Below are 20,729 nucleotides of genomic sequence, written 5' to 3' on the forward strand. Positions count from 1 at the left end.
ATTTTAGGGCTCACACTTCGTAACCGGGTTATTTGAATGGTTTCCCATTAATTGCCAGAAGCGCAATATCTCTGAACGAGTAGAACATTAGATGGTCTGTATAAACAAAATTAGCCCAGGATGACCCGCTGGACTTCTCAAAAACTCGCTGTTCCGGTTTCCTGAGAAATCAAATAAAAGAATCACGATATGATGATGATATGAGCGGGCTAGTAAGCAAAAACAGTGCATTTGACTGAATCTTTCGTTATAACTTCTTTTATTTTGAACAAAATGCGCTTACGCAATTGTACCAACCTTCAAGCAGTTTTGACGTAACCATGGTATGAGAAAGCAATGCGCTAAACAACCAATAACCAAATTGAAGTGTATAGTAAAAAGGTCCAAGACGTTCAAATGTTCCTCGTCAAGTTGCTATCAACACGTGTAGGAACGTCAGATGGCGAAGTTCTTTCTATACAAGAAAAGGAAGTTAGGATCAATAGAGTCGACAGTTGCCTGGGGGCATCGTGCACATGGACATTCGTGATCCGCATCGTTGATTATCCTAGAAGAATAAGTTCCCTTCGAAACGGATGTGTTACGCAAGGAAAAAATTGATTACAGCGTCAGTCAATGTGAATCGTTTGCTTCGCCTCACCTTTCTCCTTTAAGAAAGATTTTCCTTCACACGGAGAGGCGAGAAAACCGCGAAATTCACAAAGTTGAAACTTTGCCAGTTGTGGAACAAAACGTGAAAATGACTCCTCTCCGGAATATGGGTGGAGTAACTGAATCATCGAGAAGAGGGATGGAGAAGGTCATTCACGATTTCTACTCACATCTCTTCGATAGCCACGTTTGCCTGCCTTCTCACCATCTGAGGAAGGATGAACATGTCATTCTAGAGGTCCTCCCTTACGAATTATGATACGCCATCATGTCGGTGACAAATCATACTTCACCCGGTCCCGACAGAATCAACTCTGAACATTTGAAGAGCCTATCGTCAGTCCTCATCAACACGCTAACGAGGCCCACCACTCGTTATCTGTCGGGATGCAAGGTTCCACAGCAGTAGAAAACCAGCAGAACCGTGCTGTTGTACAAGAAAGGAGACCCACCTGACATCGTCAACTATCGCCCAATCTGCTTACTGTCTGCCATCTACAAACTTTTAACAGAGTAAACCTAAACAGGATAGAAAGAACATAAAACATAACCTAAGAGACGTTGCTCATTGGCAGCGGATGGGTTTCTGATGCCCCATCCATGCTCAATGGAACGAGTATATCTGAATGCTTCAGCTATGTATATCTAGGTCAGGAAATCAACATGATAAACGACTTGATCTTCGAGCTGGGCAATAGGAAACGAGCGGCTGTGGCAGCATATAAGTGCATCGAGGTTGTAGTGAAGAGGGTTAAGAAAATAGAGCTTCGTGCTCATGTGTTCACATTCCCGTTCTCGCTGCTTTTACATACGCTTCAGAAACGTGTGGGTTTCGCATACAGGAGGAAAATGCGATCAGCGTCATAAACCGCGGAATTGAAAGGGTGATGCTAGGAGTAACCTGCTTCACGCAGCTGAAAGAAAGGATTCGTAGTTCACTCGTACGTCACCGATCGAAGATCAGAGACCCTTCCCATACGCCGAGGAAAGTAAAATCAGGTGCTTTTCAACGACAATCGTTAGACCAGCGACTAGATACCTCGCGACATCAAACGTACCGCAGGAAGACCGCCGACCCGATGTTCAGGCCTATTTACGAAGTCCTTCAAAAAATACGATGCTCTTCGCTCGTGAGAAGGGAAGTCACGGGGCAACCGTTGCGCGCGATCGGGACAAATGAAAGTATTACTGGTGCCCGCTGGAGCTCGATGAACAAAGAAAGCACAGGTGATACAGGAGATACTTCTATTCTTATTGTAACTCCGCCGCTGTTGCACATTCTGCTCATATTCACAAGAAATGAAGCAGATGTGCACTTCACCACTGTTAACACGAGAAAAAGTTGATAAACTATTAAGTGGTAGAAGTAAAGAAAATATTATTTGAAAACATTGCTAGAGTAGGACTCATTTCTTACTGCGCGGTAGGAAGACGTTGGTAGCTCATCGAAAATGAAGTATGGTGAGTATAGTCATTAACACTGCTCAATGGTTTAGGTGCAGTCGTATGGGTCAAATCGCGATCAGTCGTCCAACCGCAGATGAATCGGTCCTTATGTGTAGATAGATCTCCAGCGTAGGAGCTTCGCTTAGGCTAATACATAAGAAAAGTTGGCACAACTAGCAGCGCGCCTTAGAATCAGGGAGAATGATAGAATTCGCACCATGCGAAAGTTCCACGACTTCAGGTAATGTGCGCTTACATGTTCTTTCACGTTCTCACTTGTTTGGGAGATATTCTTACTTGTTTGGGAGGTGAGCCATACATGATAGAACATGTATGACTGCAAGCATTATCTGAGGTTGCGGCATATTCGCAAAGTATGAACTGCCATAGGCGGCGACTTTTTTCGAACAACGATTTTAACGTGGTGCGGAACCTACAGCGGAAGCGTGGAGAGTTTGGATAGTGGACTGCGGGACCCATTGATACGATAGTCAGAACCAGTGTTCCGACCCCTTCACACTTTTGGACAGTTGGCGAAAGCACCCCCGTCACTTTTGAACGGTCGGCAAAGGGACCCCTTTACGTTTGGACGTTTGCGAAGGGATTCTCACCACTCCCGCTGCAGCCTATGAGCTATATCTCCTTCACCCGAGGAGGGTCCGGCTCCTTCCCATCGTACCTATGGCGGAATGGAGGGTGTTTCCGCTCACACCTCCCTGATCGTCGTGAAAAAGCGTGGAAGACGCCGGTTTTTTCCACTACGATTTCAGCTTCATCGCGCCACTCTCGTGCATGCACCGCATCCAAGTCAGAGCGTCGAGGATTAGTGATGTCTACATCCGACCCTATTCAAGTTAGACAAACGAATAGGCTGTCGTGGAGATCTGAACGTGTACATAGAAGCAGGTTCTAGCCTACCTCATAGAAACTAAAGCGATTCCCACGCCGTCTTTCACGACGATTACTGAAAGATGAGCGCTGCTACGCTGGATTCTGCAATCTACTACCTGAGATCTCGCAATGGGTTCCGCACCACGTTTAAATCGTTACACGCTGCCTTTGAAGCATCCCAGGTGGAAATGGATTAGAAACGGGAACAACAGGAAGAAATAAGAAAACTTCACTTCTGCGAAGGATTGTGACAGAAGTGTTTGCGATCAGTTGCAAAACTAGAGATTTATTATGGCGAAGAATCAATGTTTTGTGTCGAAATCAAAAAAATCTACTGGGGAATCGTTGGATTCAAATTGTTCGTGCCGGTATTACCGCTTGATTTGGATCCTAGCGACGCGATTAGGTGAACGACTACCAATTCGCTTACAGTGTGGCTGCTTTGGAGACGTCGAATAAAGGTACAGTAGGACAGCACTGGTTCTCCGATTCTAATGATGATCACTCGAGAGAGAGAGGTAGTTCAACAGTTGCTGCCCGCTGTGGTTGTGAGAGATCCTAGAAGATACTGTTTTTAAAGGTCAATATACAGTTGTTGCCAGCATTTTTCGATCTAGTGGCTACGACACATCTGCCGAAAAACACAACGTGCGTTTTCTCTGATGAAATTCACACTCTACCTTCCCATCTGTCCTACAATAATCAAACATGCATCCCGGTTGGGCGAGTGATGTACTTCGGCGCCGATTCTACCATTCTCTAACGGGAACAAGAACGATGATGAGTGATGCGACCGCGACTGTAATGATTTCCATTCCTTTCTGCTGAGGTGGTACGGATTTCAGGTGGAGTATTCGTATACGGGATCGTAGATTATTGAGAGAAGGTTGATTCCGTCCATTTCTTCCTAATTGCCGTAGAAAACGGCCCGGAAGATGCGGCTTTGAGCGTTCCGGCACACTATTTTCCACAAGGAGTTCGATTGGAGCGCGCCAGCCTCGTGCATGCGCCGCATCTTCCGGGCCGTTTTTTTTACGGCAATTAGGAAGAAATAGACGGAATCACACCCCTCTCCATAATCTACGACCCCGTATACGAATACTCCACTTGAAATCAGTAACACCTCAGATTCGTGGGGTGATGCCTTTAACAATGATCGTAATAACGTGACCGGATAACTGCTTCCAGCACAACATTCGATTCCCTACTGTTTCAGCAATTTTCGCTTATTTATGGATGATATTCCTCTACGAATACGTTGAAACAATGAAAAAATTCGAAAGAGAATCTTTTTTTAAAACGTTGGTACCTGTCGATAAATGTGCGAGAGGTAGATTCGATCCTCGTCGCAATGCTACTCAAGTAAAGCCAGTTAAGGTGAGTTCTCTTATCACGAAACTGACGATGTTGATAGAAGTAGAGTAGAATATAGACGTGACAGTGCTCAGTTCTTCCAACATATTTGAAAATCTAGAAAAAAAAAGAGACCAGAAGAAAACGTAAGTGACAACTTTGGCTGCATCGGTGCTCCTATCGATGCTACTATAAATTGAAGGATGATGGTAATCCGAATTATATCTGCGATTGTCCAAGTGCGACAATTTTTAGTGTTTACGTGTTTCAGACTATGTTATATATTTCAGACTTTTTTGGTACTCACTAAGTTGAATTTCTTCTTTTAAACAACGATTTCTTAGTTTTTAAAGGATCTTAGGCATGGTAATGGAAGAGTTTGTAGTTCCTAAACGCGGCGCTGCTGCATTTAGGAGATATTCAAACTTGATTTTACAACACCTATGTTCCTTCGATACCGCCATAATTTGAAAATATTAATTAAAGTATGGGATTTTCTCCTGTTTTTCCACAACCATTAGCACAGGATGATGTGCTAACATGAAATGAACATCATCGACCTAACTGCCGTAAAAATGGCCCGGAAGAGGCGGCGTGCGCACGCGGCTGGCGCACTCCGCAATCGAACTCCTTGTAGAAAATAGTGCGCCGAAACGTTTGAAGCCGTATCTTCCGGGCCGTTTTTTACGGCAGTTAGGAAGAAATTTACGGAATGACCCCTTCTCTATAATATACTACCCCGTATACGAATACCCCACCTGAAATCCGTACCACCTCAGATTCGTGGAGTGATGCCTTCAAACAGCCAGTTTTATTTGGAAAGGATAATGTAGAAGATGTTAGAAGAATTCAGTGAGAGCCACTTTGACATAAAACTCTAATTTTAACACTTATACACTTTATGATAAGGAAGACTTTTCGTATAGGATAAAATGATAAACTGTGGATAAGAGGTAAAGTGTCTGTCGTTAATCAATCCGCACTGGAAGCACACGTTCCATTCAGATTCAGAATCGTTTGAAATTTACGAACGCGTAATTAGACCGTAGAATGACTTTCGGGGGCTACTTTATGCCTCAAGCCAGTGCTTTTATCCTTCCAGACAAGTTTGGCACCAATTTATCGACCCCAGAGCAATGAAATGCTAGGGCGGATTCGAACCACTCGTCGATCGTGCAGAAACAGCGGAACCTTTTACCGACTGCGCTACACTCACCCCTTGGAAAGAGAAATTTAACAGAAGGAGAAACTTGTGTATTTTAGAGGACTAATTGGTGTTAACCAGAAATTCTATGATAATCGCGTAATTGAAATAGGCGTAATTACATGAAAAATCCGTATCGATCGCTGAGGAGATTGATCCTGAAACGATTAGATTCTATAGACGCTATTCTCTGAAGAGATGTGACTACACTGAGTACACTTAATTTCGAAATTATACATTTTTTCAAACCAAACTCCGGATGTTAGGAAAAGACAATCAGGAACACTGTAGCATCCAATAAAACTCCAAATGGATTCCTTACATACATATTGTTGTTAGAATTAAATTCTAGTGCTTCAGGTTTATAAAACAAAATTTGAAAAAATGGCCCCTGTATGCGAAGCCGTAATCATTTTCGGCGAAGATACTGCATCTGGAATATCCACGGATATCGTATTGTATGACATAGTACTTCGCCCTGTATACATCCCAAAGGATTATTTGTTCAAGGTACGAGCAAGCTATTCTGATTTGTTTTTTTCGAGTTTTCTTCGTGTACACCAACTTTCCTAGTTTCTTAATTTTTTTTTAGATGAGGCCGTTCTGTCATGTTGGATCCATGGGTGTTCTTTGTGTTTGTCGTTCCGACGCCTGCTTTAAGAAACCACTAGATCTTTTGGTAATGGAAAACATGAATTTTTTTTTAGGAACAATGTGGATGACAGTGGGATATTTTCGTTTTCTAGGCTTTTCTTGTGGGAATTTATAAATTTAATCAACCGAAGACGCCTGCGGATAAAGATGTGAACAAAGAACAAACCGACATACTGAAATCAATTTTCAACAACGCCTTTGACACTTTTTACGATAATCTAGAACAAAGAGACCTCTTTCTTCATGCTATTATTACTGAAATGAGAAGAAATTTTGGGTTAGGTGAGTTAGTTCTTCAGGATTGATGGGTAAAGAATAGGAAACGGAAAGAAAGTTCCCATATTCATTTTTAATAGAGTGAGGTTCTAGAGCCTAAGTAAAGCGTAAAAACTTGTTTTGTTGAAGCATAGTGAGCGATGAGCAAATATATTTTATTTTAGAATCGAAAATGCCGGCGGTTCCCAAACCAGAATTGGCAGAAGTTGCCATATTTGATAGGTGGAAGGAATTTGATGACGAATTCGATAAGTGTGTTCTACTTATTTCTTTGTATACTAATTCTTCTACAGAGGATAGATGTCACTTTTTCAGAATGTATCCAGAACAAAAACCAAGTGAAAAAGATTTAAAGAGAAAAAAACAAAAATCTAAGAGACTCATTTGTGTGATTGTTATAATGGGATGCCTCAACGCCGTGTCATTTTTTCTGATTGTCGCCTTTTTTGTTTGGTACAAAAGGTTTTTCTATCGTATCACAGCAGTACCATTGGTGGAAGAACCGCAAGAGAAGGTGGATATTTTTATTGACTCGTGTGCTTTGGGTTGTATTTCTCGAATTTTCATATTAAGCTATCAATTTCTATCTTTCAGACACCTGATGAAGGTAAGAAATCGGCGGAAAAACCTCAGGAAGGTCCACCAGGAGGTCCACAGCCAGCAGCTGCTGGCAATCCTGCTGTAGGGTATTTTGATCCACCTGGTACATCCAAACCTTATGCGCTATAAATAAAATGTTTCTTTTTCACATAACACCAAATATCTACATATTTTCTGTGGAAAAAAAATTAACATGGATTATTGTAAATTACATTAAAAGGTATGAGGATGATATAGTATTGGTTTGAAAAAAAAAGAAAACTAGTTAGGAAATATGTGTGGTCTTTCTCAAATGGTGCGTGTTGCATCGGAACCGATTTAAGTCATTTTGCTCAATATTGGATTGATCAGAAGGTGACCACCTTCCGGAACGCGACAAGGATGCAGTCCTTCCTGAAACCTCGGGTGTTCATAGATTAGACCTCATAGGGTTTTTTTTTTGTTCAACAACTTTACAGCTCAGCCTTTGTGTAAAATCCGCTCCTCAGAATAAACACAATATTTCGATTAATTCACTTCGTAGGAAACATCCTTCTTCCGTAGATGCCTCCTCGAATTTTCATTTTTTTTAACGAGACTGACGGAGAAGAACTCACTTTTTTTTTAAAATACGAAGACTAATGAAGAAAAAAATTTTGTTGGCGGATAAAATTTAATTCTTTTGACTGAAGTAACACAGTTTTAAATCGTAACATTTCAAACAGCATATTTTGAAGGTATAGCTCGCCTTTCCGAATCCAACGCAGCAAATTTCTGAAGTAATTTTCTTACGGCCCAACATCTCCATCTAAATATTTTGATTTATTTTATTTTTGAAGTTCAATTTTTTAGCAAATCATTTTATTCAGCTGAATCAGATTTGTAGTGTATGTTTGGAAACCGGGATATGCGGGCATAAAAAATCACAGCGCGTCAGATTTAGTGAGTGCTAGTCGAGTGTCAATTCTTGCACAATAAGCATCTTCTACGGATGGAAACGAAGGTCCTCCTGAAGAATTTGACGCACTGAGCGATCGGATAAGTCGTCTAGGGAAAATGCGTCTTTGGGAGCCGAGCATCCTGAAGCCCTCGAAACCTACTGTCAAGGTTTCATTGCGTTTTCTTGCAACCAAATTGTTTACGATCGACCTAGGGATTTTTTTCCAACTACGCTCGCATTTCCCTTAAAATTCTACTCAATAAATGAACTTGTCGATTTTCACTCGGAGCTCTTCGTTCGATTCCGAAGTGAATACGGCGGAATCCATGCTGCACGGCCACGTAAGAAGTGTTGCTGAAAAAAAAAAGAGCTTTGACGAACTATGCTTCCTCGTCCATCTCATCTTTTTTTTTTCTAATGAGGGGTATGTGGCCGAAATTTTCACAGCTGTTGTGTTCGCGGAACCTCAACTTTCTCGTTTTTTTTTCTTCCTTGTTTGATGCCTTGTTTTTGAAGAAAGTTTTTTTTTTGCGCTTCATCCTATTCGTGGTCGTACCGAGTGGAGATGTAGGACGGTAAAAAAAGCTTATAGTCGAGAAATCCGGCACAGGGCCTCTCCAGGCATCATGATCCAGTAGACAGTTGTGCATCGCATTGTTTGCAGATGTACTCATTTCCACAAAACATAGTATAGGGGTAGCTGCATTGCTCTGTTTAGTTATTAAACACGAATAAATTTATATTATGCATCATTTCTGTTTTATTAAATTAGAAATTAATAAAATCAACAGTGCTAATATGAAGAGTCTTAAATCCCTTTAAAGATAAATTCTAAATTTAAATTTCTAGGACATTAGACCTGTTACATTCCGAAAAATTCTCGTAAATAATAAGCAAAAAAAAAACTGCGTTAATGTTGAACATAACCAAATAAGAATTGAGGATAACCTAAAAATTCGCAACGTTTTTAAGATGCAGACTGCGGATGTCGCCGATCCTTAGCGATTGGAGCTTTAGATACACATGGTCCTGACATATATCAAGTCCTTCTAAGCTATGAGAAATTATATCGATCCCTTAGTGGTGGACATCCAAAGAGATTCTAAAGTATAAACGCTACAACAAGGACAAAGTGTTTGCAAAACTCTACGCACCACATACTAATCGCCGATCTTCTACAATTGTGTATTACTCCCGGAGATTCCTGAAATCTACGATCATATTCAGCGTACCACAAAATTGACTGTTGGGATTTCCACGACAGAAAAAAAGCGCTAGGGGTAGAAATTAAGAGTATGAGGGTGTTCACATTCGATTTTCTCCAATCTTCCTAAAGAAAAAACGGCGTGGGAAATCAGTCATCGAGTACGAAATTACCTACGAGGCACGTTACAACGAGCGCAGCGTCTGCAAGCAAGAGGACGAAAATCGAGAAAAAAAAGTTTCTCCAGCAGTCCACTCGATTAATGCGAAAGGATAAGCTGTTAGGGAAACCGGCGCGTGTACATGGGTAGTGTTCTAAAGTGCATCGTTGGAAAATTCTAATCCGAAGTAGATTCCACCGGCCGCTTTTTAGGGAAGCTTAAAGGGATTGAACGAGACTCCACCCTCGTGCCGAACAACTCATCCCGATCCTGAACTCTATCTTTCCCTGGAAAGATCCCAACATGGTCAATTTTGTGGTGCAATGCCTTCGAACATAGCTTACTCTTACGTATTTTCTGTTTTGAAATTGTTCCCTTTATTTCGTTCCGGATCCTCACATTTATTCCGGCAACGAATCTCTTTCGCAGTGTGGGAAGTAGGTAAATAAATAGATCAGTAGCAGTACACTAAGTGTTATGGATTAGTGTATCCTCACAGGAAAACTTTGGACAAAGCACATTTGTGTTCGGGATTACTGTAGTCTTTAGGAAGAGATGGAAAAATAAAGAAAATGAGGAAGGCTCCAACAACTTTCTTTCTGGAATTCTTTATTTTAAAAACAAACTGTGAGCAAATAAAAGGGGAAAAAAACATAAATCTACCCCTATCATCCTTTCATAATTCAGCCAAATAGTTATCTGAGCAGAATTCAAATCCATAAAAAAAAGGATGTGAGTTGCACTGAAACACAAATCCTAACGTACGACGCTGGAAAATCGTTCAAAGTTCCAGTAAATGCGGAGAACGTGACTTAAGTGTGTACCATGTGACGGATTCAACAATTTTTCGTCGGGGGGATGACGTTTTTATTCGAGCAGCCGAACATCTAGTCAGGATGAAGGGGCGGAGTAATCTTCGGCGAGACAACTGTGTGAGTGTGTGCATTTCGCACCGATGCAGCACATCAACGGCGGCGGTCGGCCTATTCTTCGGCTTCAGCTTCCCGGCCGACCAATTTCCTCATAAGATATACTGTAAAGCTTTGGGGATTTTTCGTGACCTCTTTTCCGGTTAATCTAAAGGTAGTTCTAGTTGAAATCAGCTCTAGAACTTTACTTTTTCGACCAAATACTTTGAATTTAAATATTCTCCTTCTTCTATCAACAACAATCACGTTTTCGCTCGGTAAAGTTCCACTCCATCGAGAAAAAAAAAATTTCTAATTTCAATGCTGTAATTTTTCTCCAAGAAAAACTGTCATAATCTAAACATGTGATTCACAAAGTTCACTACCCTGAAATTAATGCGAGAACAAAAAAAAAATCCCGGAAGAAACATTAATTTCGCCTACACAGTATCATATTGGTTTCGATAGAAAATTTTTTCTTTAGCTACCGAACATCTTCGGCAAGGCTGAGGTGAATAAGAATTGCTCCCATCCAGAAAAATTTGGAGCTTAATAATAGAAAAACTCACCTAGTGCGGCAATGTTTTTGGATTTGCATGCAATTATGGGAGCATTCTTTGGTGAACTCTCAATTCTGTTGATTTTTCTGTTATTTTGGAAAATTTCCACAATACTCCTTCTTGCTTTTCTTTTTGATTTAGTTCCACGATAATTCTTAGAATTCTTCCACTTCCAGTGGTATGGAATTAAATGTATTTTGGAACCTAAAAAAAAATAATCTCGGAATCCCCACAGCTTTTTTTGTGTAAGTCCGGAACATAAGTGTTTTAATTTAGTGTATCCAAAGAATAAATAATATAAATAATAAGGGAATACTACTATAATAGCGGAGACCGGAAGAAAATAAATAAATTTCCCTTCCGCATAAATACCTGAAAGGATTTTTTTGATGGAACAGTTGCAGCCATCATTCGTTTTCACCTAAACGCTAAGATGAAAGTTTCTCACAGTTTGCTCCATGCAATCAATTATCGATCCGAAAGTCTTAAAGCTACTTCGTCATTGTCGATCGTTAAACAGCTTGACTGCACTAAGGGTATTAAAAATATTATATCTAGACTAACCCCATGGTTAACACGGATCTGCTCAAGAAACATGCAAGTCAGTACAAGCTGACGCGCGACACTGCAGGAGAATACCATAAACAGTGAGTTTTTCCCCAACACATTGATTTAAAAATTAAATTTTTTTAGAAAATTATCTCAAGGAAGCCAAACAAATTCAATGACCCAGGATGCGCTTTATTATTTGTTTTACGAATTTCTTAGTGTAGAAAACAGAGAGAGAGCATCAGAAACGAGATATGTTTCTTAAGACAGAAACGCAGACGTCCAGAGAAATGTTGTTTATTTAGGTCAATTTTCAAATTTCAGGTTATTTACGCTTCATCCGGAGATTGCAAAGTACTATGATGCTGAGGATATCGATCCGGACAGTATTCCAAAGGTAAGCGAAAGTTCTTAAATTCATTTAAAAGCAAATTCATTTAAATGTTAATAATTTAATTCGCACTTCATTTAGAAGAAATCAAGCGTTATCACAAAATTGTGTTTTTTTTTTCAAATTTCGCGCAGCAATAGTTCAGGGAAACTGAGGAAAAATTGCGGGTGGAGACTGAAATTGGTCCAGAGAGCATAAAAATATAAGATAAAATGGTAAACGAACCGTTGTGATATCGCGATTCCATGGATCCTTGTTAAAATGGCGAATGAGTCCAGAACGCATTGAATGCGAATGCAATTTCGCGCTCCAATGCTAAAAGTGGTTTCCAGCGACAAGTTTGTGTCACCAATTATCATGTTTGAAACTGTATTTCCGTTTTCGCTCCGAGAAACCGAGAAGCCGTGACCTCTGGACCTCATTTTCTCGCAGTTAACGAAAACAAATGCGTTAAAAATTAGGAAATAATTAAAATATGGTTTCAATAAATGCAAAACATGGTTATTGATCATTTCCGCTCGTTAAAATCCATTGTATAAACACGTACGGTCATAACGTTGTTTTTATAAAATCATTACGAGAGCAATGTTTTTCTTTGTAGGCTCAAAAATTCATCATGCTAGGACAACAGGAGCTGCAATTCTTTTTCAGGTATTTCTTTACTATTTTCTTCGGTCGATTCTGTAGTCTTGAATCAATCAATACCGCACAATATCCGTATTTTTGAGGCTTCCCGATGTGATGAACGATGATCGACAATGGCGTAGTGCGTTGAGCAGTTTTAAGGAGACATTCAGCGACAATAATGTTCCGATGAACGAATTCAACGTTAGCACATTCATATTATTTATTAAATATTTCGAATATTTTATTGATCCGTATTGATTTGTATTGTTGCAGAAAGTGACGGATGCATTCCTGGCAGCAATGCAAAAAAATGCCGGTGGAGTGACACCGGAGCAGAAAAAAGAATGGGAAGCATTACTAGCGAAGGCGTACGCTGACATGAAAACATGGGGATGGTATTGATCGGTATTGATTGACAATAGTGACATCAATTCACTCTTTGCAATGTGTTTTGTGTCTGAACTGTCTGAAATTTTATGTATATAGAAATCATCACATTAAAACGAAACATATTTTATATTTTTAAATTATCGACTTAGTATTGAGTGTGTGTGTGTGGTTATTCATATCTGAGCTTTTATGATTTTATGTGGTTTTATTTTCCTGCAAAAATAAAGGTGCAGATATCATGTTGGAGAATTTAAGCAAAAAGAAATTCAAAAAAAAAATTACCATCAGATGTTTCTGCCCGATTCAGAGATTCAGGAATACGTTTGTTGGCTTTCTCCATGGAAAAAAAAGAAAATTAGTGGATGTGCTCAGTTTTTGATGGTTTTTTTTCCCTCGTTAAGAGTTGAAGATGATCGACAACAATTGAATAGTGTGTAATGTACATACTGTACATACTGTACGTACTTAAAAATGTCTGTAGGATCATGTGAATCCTTACCGTGAGATCATTTCTCGTTGCTTTGACACGTTCCGTTGTTTTCATTGGCTCTGTTCCGTGCACTGAGACACCTGGCCATCATTGTTGTGTTTAGTTCGTCGAGTTCTGATCAAAAGCAACAAAGATGAGATAATGACCACAGTAATTTAACAGTAAACAATTTCTGGATTTTCTTCCCGATAATAAGAGGTCGATCACATGGATTCTGTGGTGTGATCGCATCTTCACAGCCATTTAATACGGTCGTTCATTAGACGAGTAAAATGAAGATGTAGCAAAAATTGTGACACTGTGGTTCTCGACACGATTGCTGATTGATTGTGAATGAGTCTTTAAAGGCATCACCTCACGAATCTGAGGTGGTACGGATTTCAGCTGGTGTATTCGTGTACGAGATCGTAGATCATAGAAAAGAGGGTGATTCCGTCCATTTCTTCCTAAGCACCGTAAAAAACGCCCCGGACGAAACGATTTCGAGCGTTCCGGCGCGCTACTTTCCGCAACGAGTTCGATTGGAGCTCGCCAGCCGTGTGTACGCGCCGCATCTTCCGGACCGTTTTTTTACGGGAATTAGGAAGAAATGGACGGAATCACCTCTCTATCCATAATCTACGATCTCGTATAAGAGCACTCCACCTAAAATCCGTACCACTTCAGATTCGTGGAGTGATTCCTTTGAAAGGTTCTGGATCCTTACATAAAAGTTACCACGATGCTTGACACGATCCTGTGTTTTCGTTGGTTTCGGTTCTTTTTTATTTGAATTTTTTTTTCGTGGATAAAAATTCTGGTTTTCTTCTGCCGCCATAATACTGCACTCTTCCACCATTTGCTGTTCATCATTCGTGAATGCCGTATTGAGGATCTCTCACTCCTCAGTTTCGTAGATCGTAAAGTAAAAAGATAAGTGGAAAAAAGAGTAAATTTGACTTCGGATTATTTTTTAGGATCCCATAAATGAAACTAATTAAATTAGTTTAAATTAAATTAGATAAAAACTCTGATTTAGCACATCGGCTGCGCCAAATAAGTCAATGTATAGGCGAATATGAAACATCCATAAAACCTCAAAGATTCCGAATTAAAGTCAAATGCGTTGGCGTATCCCAAGCGGATTGATACTCTGGAGACCTTACACTTTATCCTTTTTTTTAAATTCCATTGCTGTCACTTCAATTGAGCTCTGTACTCGTATTTTATATCTCTTTTTATAGGAGTTGCTTCACCTCCGATATAGCCTGGTTATCGCATCCTAATCATAAAATCCTGGAGTGGCAATCAAAAATCGCTGTGGAAGAGAAGTTGGTGATGTGAAGCAGTTATAAAACATTATATATATTTTTTGTTCTGCGAAGACCAGTTATACTAATTTTTGGAATTTGGATATTTTAGAATCGTAGAAAATCGATTATGTAGGAAAGTTACCAATTTTCTTTAGCTATCTGCTATGGATGATTTTAGCTATCTCTGATATGGAATCCCATCTCATGTTTTATTTCCTACTAAAGGCTACGGATTTGTCCCATCTCATGTTTTATTTCTTACTAAAGGTTACGAATTTGTCCCGTCTTATGTTTTAATTCAAGATAAAAGCTATGGCTATGGATTTGTCCCCTCTCATGTTTTATTTCAGGATAAAACCGTTGTAGAATTTGTTAGATTTTTTTGAATAAAATAATAGGAGGCTAACTTGTTATCTGAAGAGCTGCTTCATCAGTCAGCAGCGTTCAGCAGTGGTGCCACTCGAACATTGTTTTCTGAGGTTCTCGAATGATTTTGAGGTGTTTTCTTTGGTGCTCCTCTTCCCTCATGCAAACCTTCACCTCAAGTTGCACGATGTGAGAACGTGATAGTCGGACGTGATCCGGGGGATCCGGAGGGCGAGGGAACAGTGAACGCACATATCCACATCATGAGCGCATGTGTACTGTACACTTGAGCAGCTCATTCGTACGAAGTCTCTGTCAGCTGATACATACATAGTTGCTAATTTTCGTGACTCCCCCTCGTTTTCGTTACCAGTTTAAAAATTTTTGCAGAAGAAGAGAAAGTATGGATTTTTCCTGCGATGAACTGCGAATACTCTATTATCCTAGAATTCGTTACTATTACAAGTGATATGATCTGATTTTCTATTAAGATCTTAGAATATCTCAACAAAAATTTCAAAAAACAGAAAACTTCTGAAGAAGTCGTTTTAAACGTGCAGCTAAGATTTGTAATTAGAATTAAAATAATATGTATAATAATACAATATAGAAAAATAATATATATATATATATATAAATTTATAAATAATACAATACATAATGTATATTTAAATAATTAATAATAAGTGGTAAAATTTTTATGTTTGGGTACGCAAAATCGCAATGCAAAATATTCATGTGGTGCATGTAAGAACCTCTCAATGTTAATTTTCTAGACTACTTTTATTTTTTTTTCGCCAGAATAAGGGCAAAATGCAATACGAGGGGGGAAAACATCAATATCGTAGTATTTTTCCTGCAGATTCTTAGGAAAAACTGAAAGTAATTGTGCAGGGGAACAGAAAAATACATTATTCAGGAAAAAATCATTACTGACAAGAGACTCGATTCATCCTGAAAAGCACATCGTTTAAGTAGTAGTTTGGATCGAATGGTGTGAATTTCCAGAAAAAAATGGAAGAAAAATTCTCTAAAAGTTCTTTGGAAGCTAATCAGTACATAGAATGTTGTTCGGCCGCAAACAATTTTGTTTTTTTTTCTCGTCTTTTGAAAAACCTTCGAAAGTTCCGCTATTGCAGGATTGGTGGATTGCATTGTTTAATCAACAGTTGCACAGCTGTTTTCCCATATCAATCAAAGTTTCGGAGATTTTACTTTTTTCCTTTCAGTTGCTTTTCATCTGCAGAAATATGTTTCATTTAAAAAAAAACAATAAAAATGAAAGGCGTTTTATTTGTAAGTCTAGTTGTCCGTCATCCTTAGCGCTCGTATCAATATTTTTTTTTGACGGTTGTACGAGAAATTGAATAGATTTCTGTACAAAAACTTAGAATTTCGGGTATTTTTTTAATGATTAAAGGTATTATAAATGTCTTAGAAGATTTTATCTTAATGGATCTCTTTGGATCTTAACCACATAGGTGATTATAATTTCCTCATTTTTCTCATTTCGCATTCCCGACCACCTCTGCTGGTTTGCTCTCAAAGTCTGTGTAAATTTACTTTCAAAAAAAAAAAAAACGAAGGTTAACGGAGAGCTGTTACTTTGCTTATTGATTGTTTTTTTTCACAGTTGGAAACTCACATTTTTGAAGAAAGAAAACGGGACTAACATATATGGCAAGCAGGAAATTTCTGCACTGATTATAAAGTAAAGGATTTGTTTGTCAACAAAGCTGGAAAAAACGGGGGAAAAAAGCTGGAAAAAAAAACGGAATGAATACCCTAAATATACTACTTTATGATACAAAATCCACTGTCAACTTCTTTTCTTTCAGCCTGGATCTGCTGAAAGGCGACTCTTATAAATGAGTATTTGACAAATTATTGAAAAAAATTATTTGAATGAGTTTTTTACGTGTATTGAATAAGGGAACATCAATAAGGGGTTAAGAACGCAATGATATTCTCTCCAATCCTGATAAAAATTCCATTTTTTATCCGGAATCTTTTTTTTTGCGGCTGAAATAGGAGAATTTGGAATTCTGGAGTAATTTGAGCGATGTGATTTGGACTGTACAGTAGTGTCAGCTTCAGTATATTCACTGCTCTCACATGGATTTCGATTATTTCTCCCAGTGAGACAACTATGTACTTATCATAGGATACCTCAGCTAACAAGACCTCACAGAGTTCCAATGTGATAGCAAGCACCACACGATCGGTATAACTTTCACGTGCTTTCAATGTAAACTGTACACTTTTTCTGGATCAACAAGCACTTTCGCGTGTATCCACATCCGCGATAATATTTTAATATAATAATTTTATAACATTATGATATATTACATTATTTATGGGGATTTATAATATAATATTTTAAGCCCAAGTCTTAAAATTCTTCGAAAAATAAGCGAAGTTGATTATCCACAATGTCGTCGGATTTGTTTTAAACCCGTCCTGGGCTGCCGGCCGCCGTACGTGCGTTTCGCTGCGAACGAGAACACCACTTGTAGTGGGGTGCGAAACAAATGGCAACCGCCTGCGCAAATCCAGAAAGAAAAAAAGAAAAGAGATCACCAGCATTTTTTGCCGAAAGGAATGCTGATCGATCGTTTACAGTCTCTATTCATTGTTACAGTAGATAGTCGTAGATAAAACGTATAGAAGGAGGAAGGGATGAGATGAGTGTGGAGAGAATGAGTTATTTGTTGGCGCTGAGCCAAAGCCAGAGCGTATATTACACATAGTAGAAGCTGTGGTCACATGGTCTGAGTGACTGAGAAACGACGGAAAATACGCTGGATCGAAAAAGAAGTTTACAACATGTACACAATCCATGATCTTCCGTTAGTTTTTTTTTTCTCGGATATGGATAAAGCGCTCTCGGGCAAGTGCACATTGCGACGGATTATCTCATCCGGGTATCGTCAAGAATGTCTCGGAAAAAGATAATCGATTTTCGTGGTGGTAACAATGGGAATGTGAAGGAATTTTTCCTGGGGATCCAATTTTTTTTTTGAGCACAATGATAAACAGCCTTGCGGTGTTGATACTTCTATTTCCCTACTGCTCCAAATGGGGATCATGGAGTGGGAAAAATTCCCGAAATCTCATCGAGGAATCCAAGATACTGTTCCAGTCGGTGTGAGCTCGTTCCTGTATTGAACGCGGATCCGAGATACGGTGGATAAGGGTGGAACTCAAACTTCTTTATCAATCCTATCAGAGCTGCAGGAATTTCTGGCAAATTGTTGGATTGTGAAAATTTTCCGGATCGTGATTAAGATTAATTAGATCCTAACGCTGATCGTGATTAAGATTTATTTGATCCTAACACTAAGTCGGAAATATAGAGAGAAATGTAGTAACATGATGTTCAGGGGACTAATAAATAATAAAAATTACAGTTACTTATTACCAATTTTTACCAGTTACATGATGCATGATTTTGCCTAAAGAATCCGAGAGAATAAGGAACTGCATACTAGAAATTCAAAAAAAAAATCAAAAGACAATGAAATTTTCCATAGTTTTATTCGCCAAAGGTACACATCTGTGACTTTCCGATTTGATTTTTTTAAACGACGAAGCAAACCTCTAAAATAAGCCAAAGTTGGGTCAAATAAAATATTTAAAGGCAAAGTTGAAGCAAGTGAATTTTCCTCGGGATCCATCGCTGAGCTTTCCGAGTTTTTTTATTTTTTCGTGCCGAAATTTCAAGGTAAACAACAAAATATGATCGTTGATACGTCAACTGACATGTCATGTGCGACAATGATGAGGAAAAAAGTAAGACAACATTCGTTTCTCAGTCGATAACAAACAAACTTTCCAAGAAAATCATCATAGTACATTCAGATCCAGACCCATCCCAGAACGCTTATCCATTGTTTATTCGCCTAATACTCTTATCACACCGCAATCCACGGCCGCAAAGTCCTTTTGGTCCGCATTTTTCTCTCACACTCAGCCAACAAGTGTCATTAAACAGGTGGCGTTTGTTGTGTGTTGACTTTCTCGGGGCGAATTCCCAGAGGCGCTTCCCGTTTCTCGCATTTCTCGCGTGATTCCGGGGGAGATTTGCAGTATTTTTGCAAAATACTCATGAAAAGTGCAAAACGATCAGTGGATACACTACATAGTCTTCCTGATCCAGGCCCTGGAACAGTTGTTAGTGTTCTTTCGAAACCGCATTCCTTGTGACATATGTCGAGTGATGAGAAGAAACGTTGAAAAGAGACGTGACGACTTTGAGAATCCTGAAGAATTTCTTTGAAATTTGCCGAAAATTTCCTCAACATTCTTTTTAGAAGATTATTATATTATTAGTTAGTAATTAGTATTATTATTATTAGGTTTTAGTGTTGAGGGAATTCTCAGCAATAATAATATTACAAAAATTTTCGGCAACTAATAATATAATAATGTAATAATACTATTAACTATACTAATAATAATATGATAATAATATAATAATAATACTATATAATATAATATTATAATGATAATAATTTTCGGCAACTATTAATATAATAATATAACAATGTAATAATACTATTAACTACACTAATAATAAAATAAACTGCAAAATTCATTTCAGAGTTCCTTTGCCAAACATTTGCAAGGGAAGAGGAAATTTGTGAAGTGTTTTCGTTATTTTTTATTTTTTTTTAGAAGTATTTTCAAGTATTTTTTTTTTGAAAAACATCGCCAATTTTCTTCTTTTTTTGCACAAAAAATGCAGCACAAACTAAATAAATAATAAATAGTATGATAAATAGTGAGTAAAAAAATATAACAAAATAAAGAAATTAAAGTAAAAAAAAATATTATGGTATTGTTGTGGTATTATAATAAAATAAAAAATAAAATAAAAATTATGTGCATGTGGCACCGTTCCGTTTATCCCAAAAGTTTCGAGAAGAAGAAACAAACAAAAAAGAGGAAGAACTAGCAACAAGAGAAAAAGGGAGGAAACTAAACAGTGAAAAAAATCTCATTTTTGAAAAAAATTTAACTTTGTTTATTTTACTGTATTCGCACCCTTTGCTATACAAGGTGGATTTCTCTTCTATTTTTGAGAAGAAACAACTACTCAAGCGTTTTTCGAGCACCTGGGAATACGGTAAGCTTTGCAGTTCAGAATACCGTACTTTATTCACGAATACCATTTGTGCACGTTTCTGTGTACGTGCTTCTCCCTACCGTACACCCACCAAACACCTTTTTTCTCTAAAAAAATATGATGGATTCTTGCCGCCGAGGTGGATTCCAACCGCTTTTGTTTGACGGCTCGGCTATAAAATTTCTTACACTTGTCAATATCCTGAATATGAAACCATATGGTTAAATGATTCCTTGTGGTGTCAGAGATTGCGCCGAGGATTTTATAGGGTCGAATGATTGCGGTGCGGACGAGTTCCCACACGAGGAGAATTGTTGTGACGCGCCGCACAGCAAATTTCCGTGTTTTCTTCGGATTTCCGCTGCTTACAGCGGATGAAGAGACACCATTTTTCGGATCATTTTTGTGTTCGAGATTGTTAAAAAATGTTTTCGACACATTAAATGGGACCCTTTAGCGAAAATACTTTAACAACTTACTTTACTAGCGTAAATAATAGCCCATTTTCTCTCGTATACATTATTAGATTTGAAGTATACTGCTGCAATAATTTTAAATTTTGCGAATATTTTCGAACGATTACTAAGTGCAGTTTTTTTTCCAGAACAATCATCCCCTCTAAATCTTATTTTTTCCAACTAATGTGTAACACGTTGTTTTTTTGGATCCA

The 20,729-nt window shown here is 38.5% G+C and overlaps 1 protein-coding gene across 3 annotated transcripts; it reads left to right on the forward strand.

Moving 5' to 3' along the window:
* Positions 1-1,314: 1,314 nt before the first annotated feature.
* Positions 1,315-12,795, forward strand: RB195_020786 (uncharacterized protein; the record flags this gene model as incomplete). 3 transcript variants are annotated; one of them, XM_064189251.1, is made up of 14 exons in its annotated part: positions 2,103-2,112; positions 4,205-4,365; positions 5,906-6,055; positions 6,138-6,224; positions 6,292-6,481; positions 6,640-6,727; positions 6,791-6,989; positions 7,070-7,178; positions 10,359-10,441; positions 11,385-11,473; positions 11,700-11,772; positions 12,368-12,417; positions 12,495-12,594; positions 12,667-12,795. In XM_064189251.1, the coding sequence occupies 14 exons, from the start codon at positions 2,103-2,105 to the stop codon at positions 12,793-12,795; spliced, it is 1,518 nt and encodes a 505-aa protein (XP_064045131.1). The 3 variants fall into 3 exon arrangements, with proteins under 3 accessions (XP_064045130.1, XP_064045131.1, XP_064045132.1); XM_064189249.1 differs by lacking the exons at positions 2,103-2,112; positions 10,359-10,441; positions 11,385-11,473; ... (2 more) ...; positions 12,495-12,594; positions 12,667-12,795 and adding exons at positions 1,315-1,476; positions 3,395-3,506 and having other exon boundaries at positions 7,070-7,204; XM_064189250.1 differs by lacking the exons at positions 2,103-2,112; positions 4,205-4,365; positions 5,906-6,055; ... (4 more) ...; positions 7,070-7,178; positions 10,359-10,441 and having other exon boundaries at positions 11,394-11,473.
* Between the last annotated feature and the right edge of the window lie 7,934 nt (positions 12,796-20,729).

The sequence above is a fragment of the Necator americanus genome, chromosome II (genome assembly GCF_031761385.1).
Source record: "Necator americanus strain Aroian chromosome II, whole genome shotgun sequence".
In the NCBI taxonomy this organism is placed as follows: domain Eukaryota; kingdom Metazoa; phylum Nematoda; class Chromadorea; order Rhabditida; family Ancylostomatidae; genus Necator; species Necator americanus.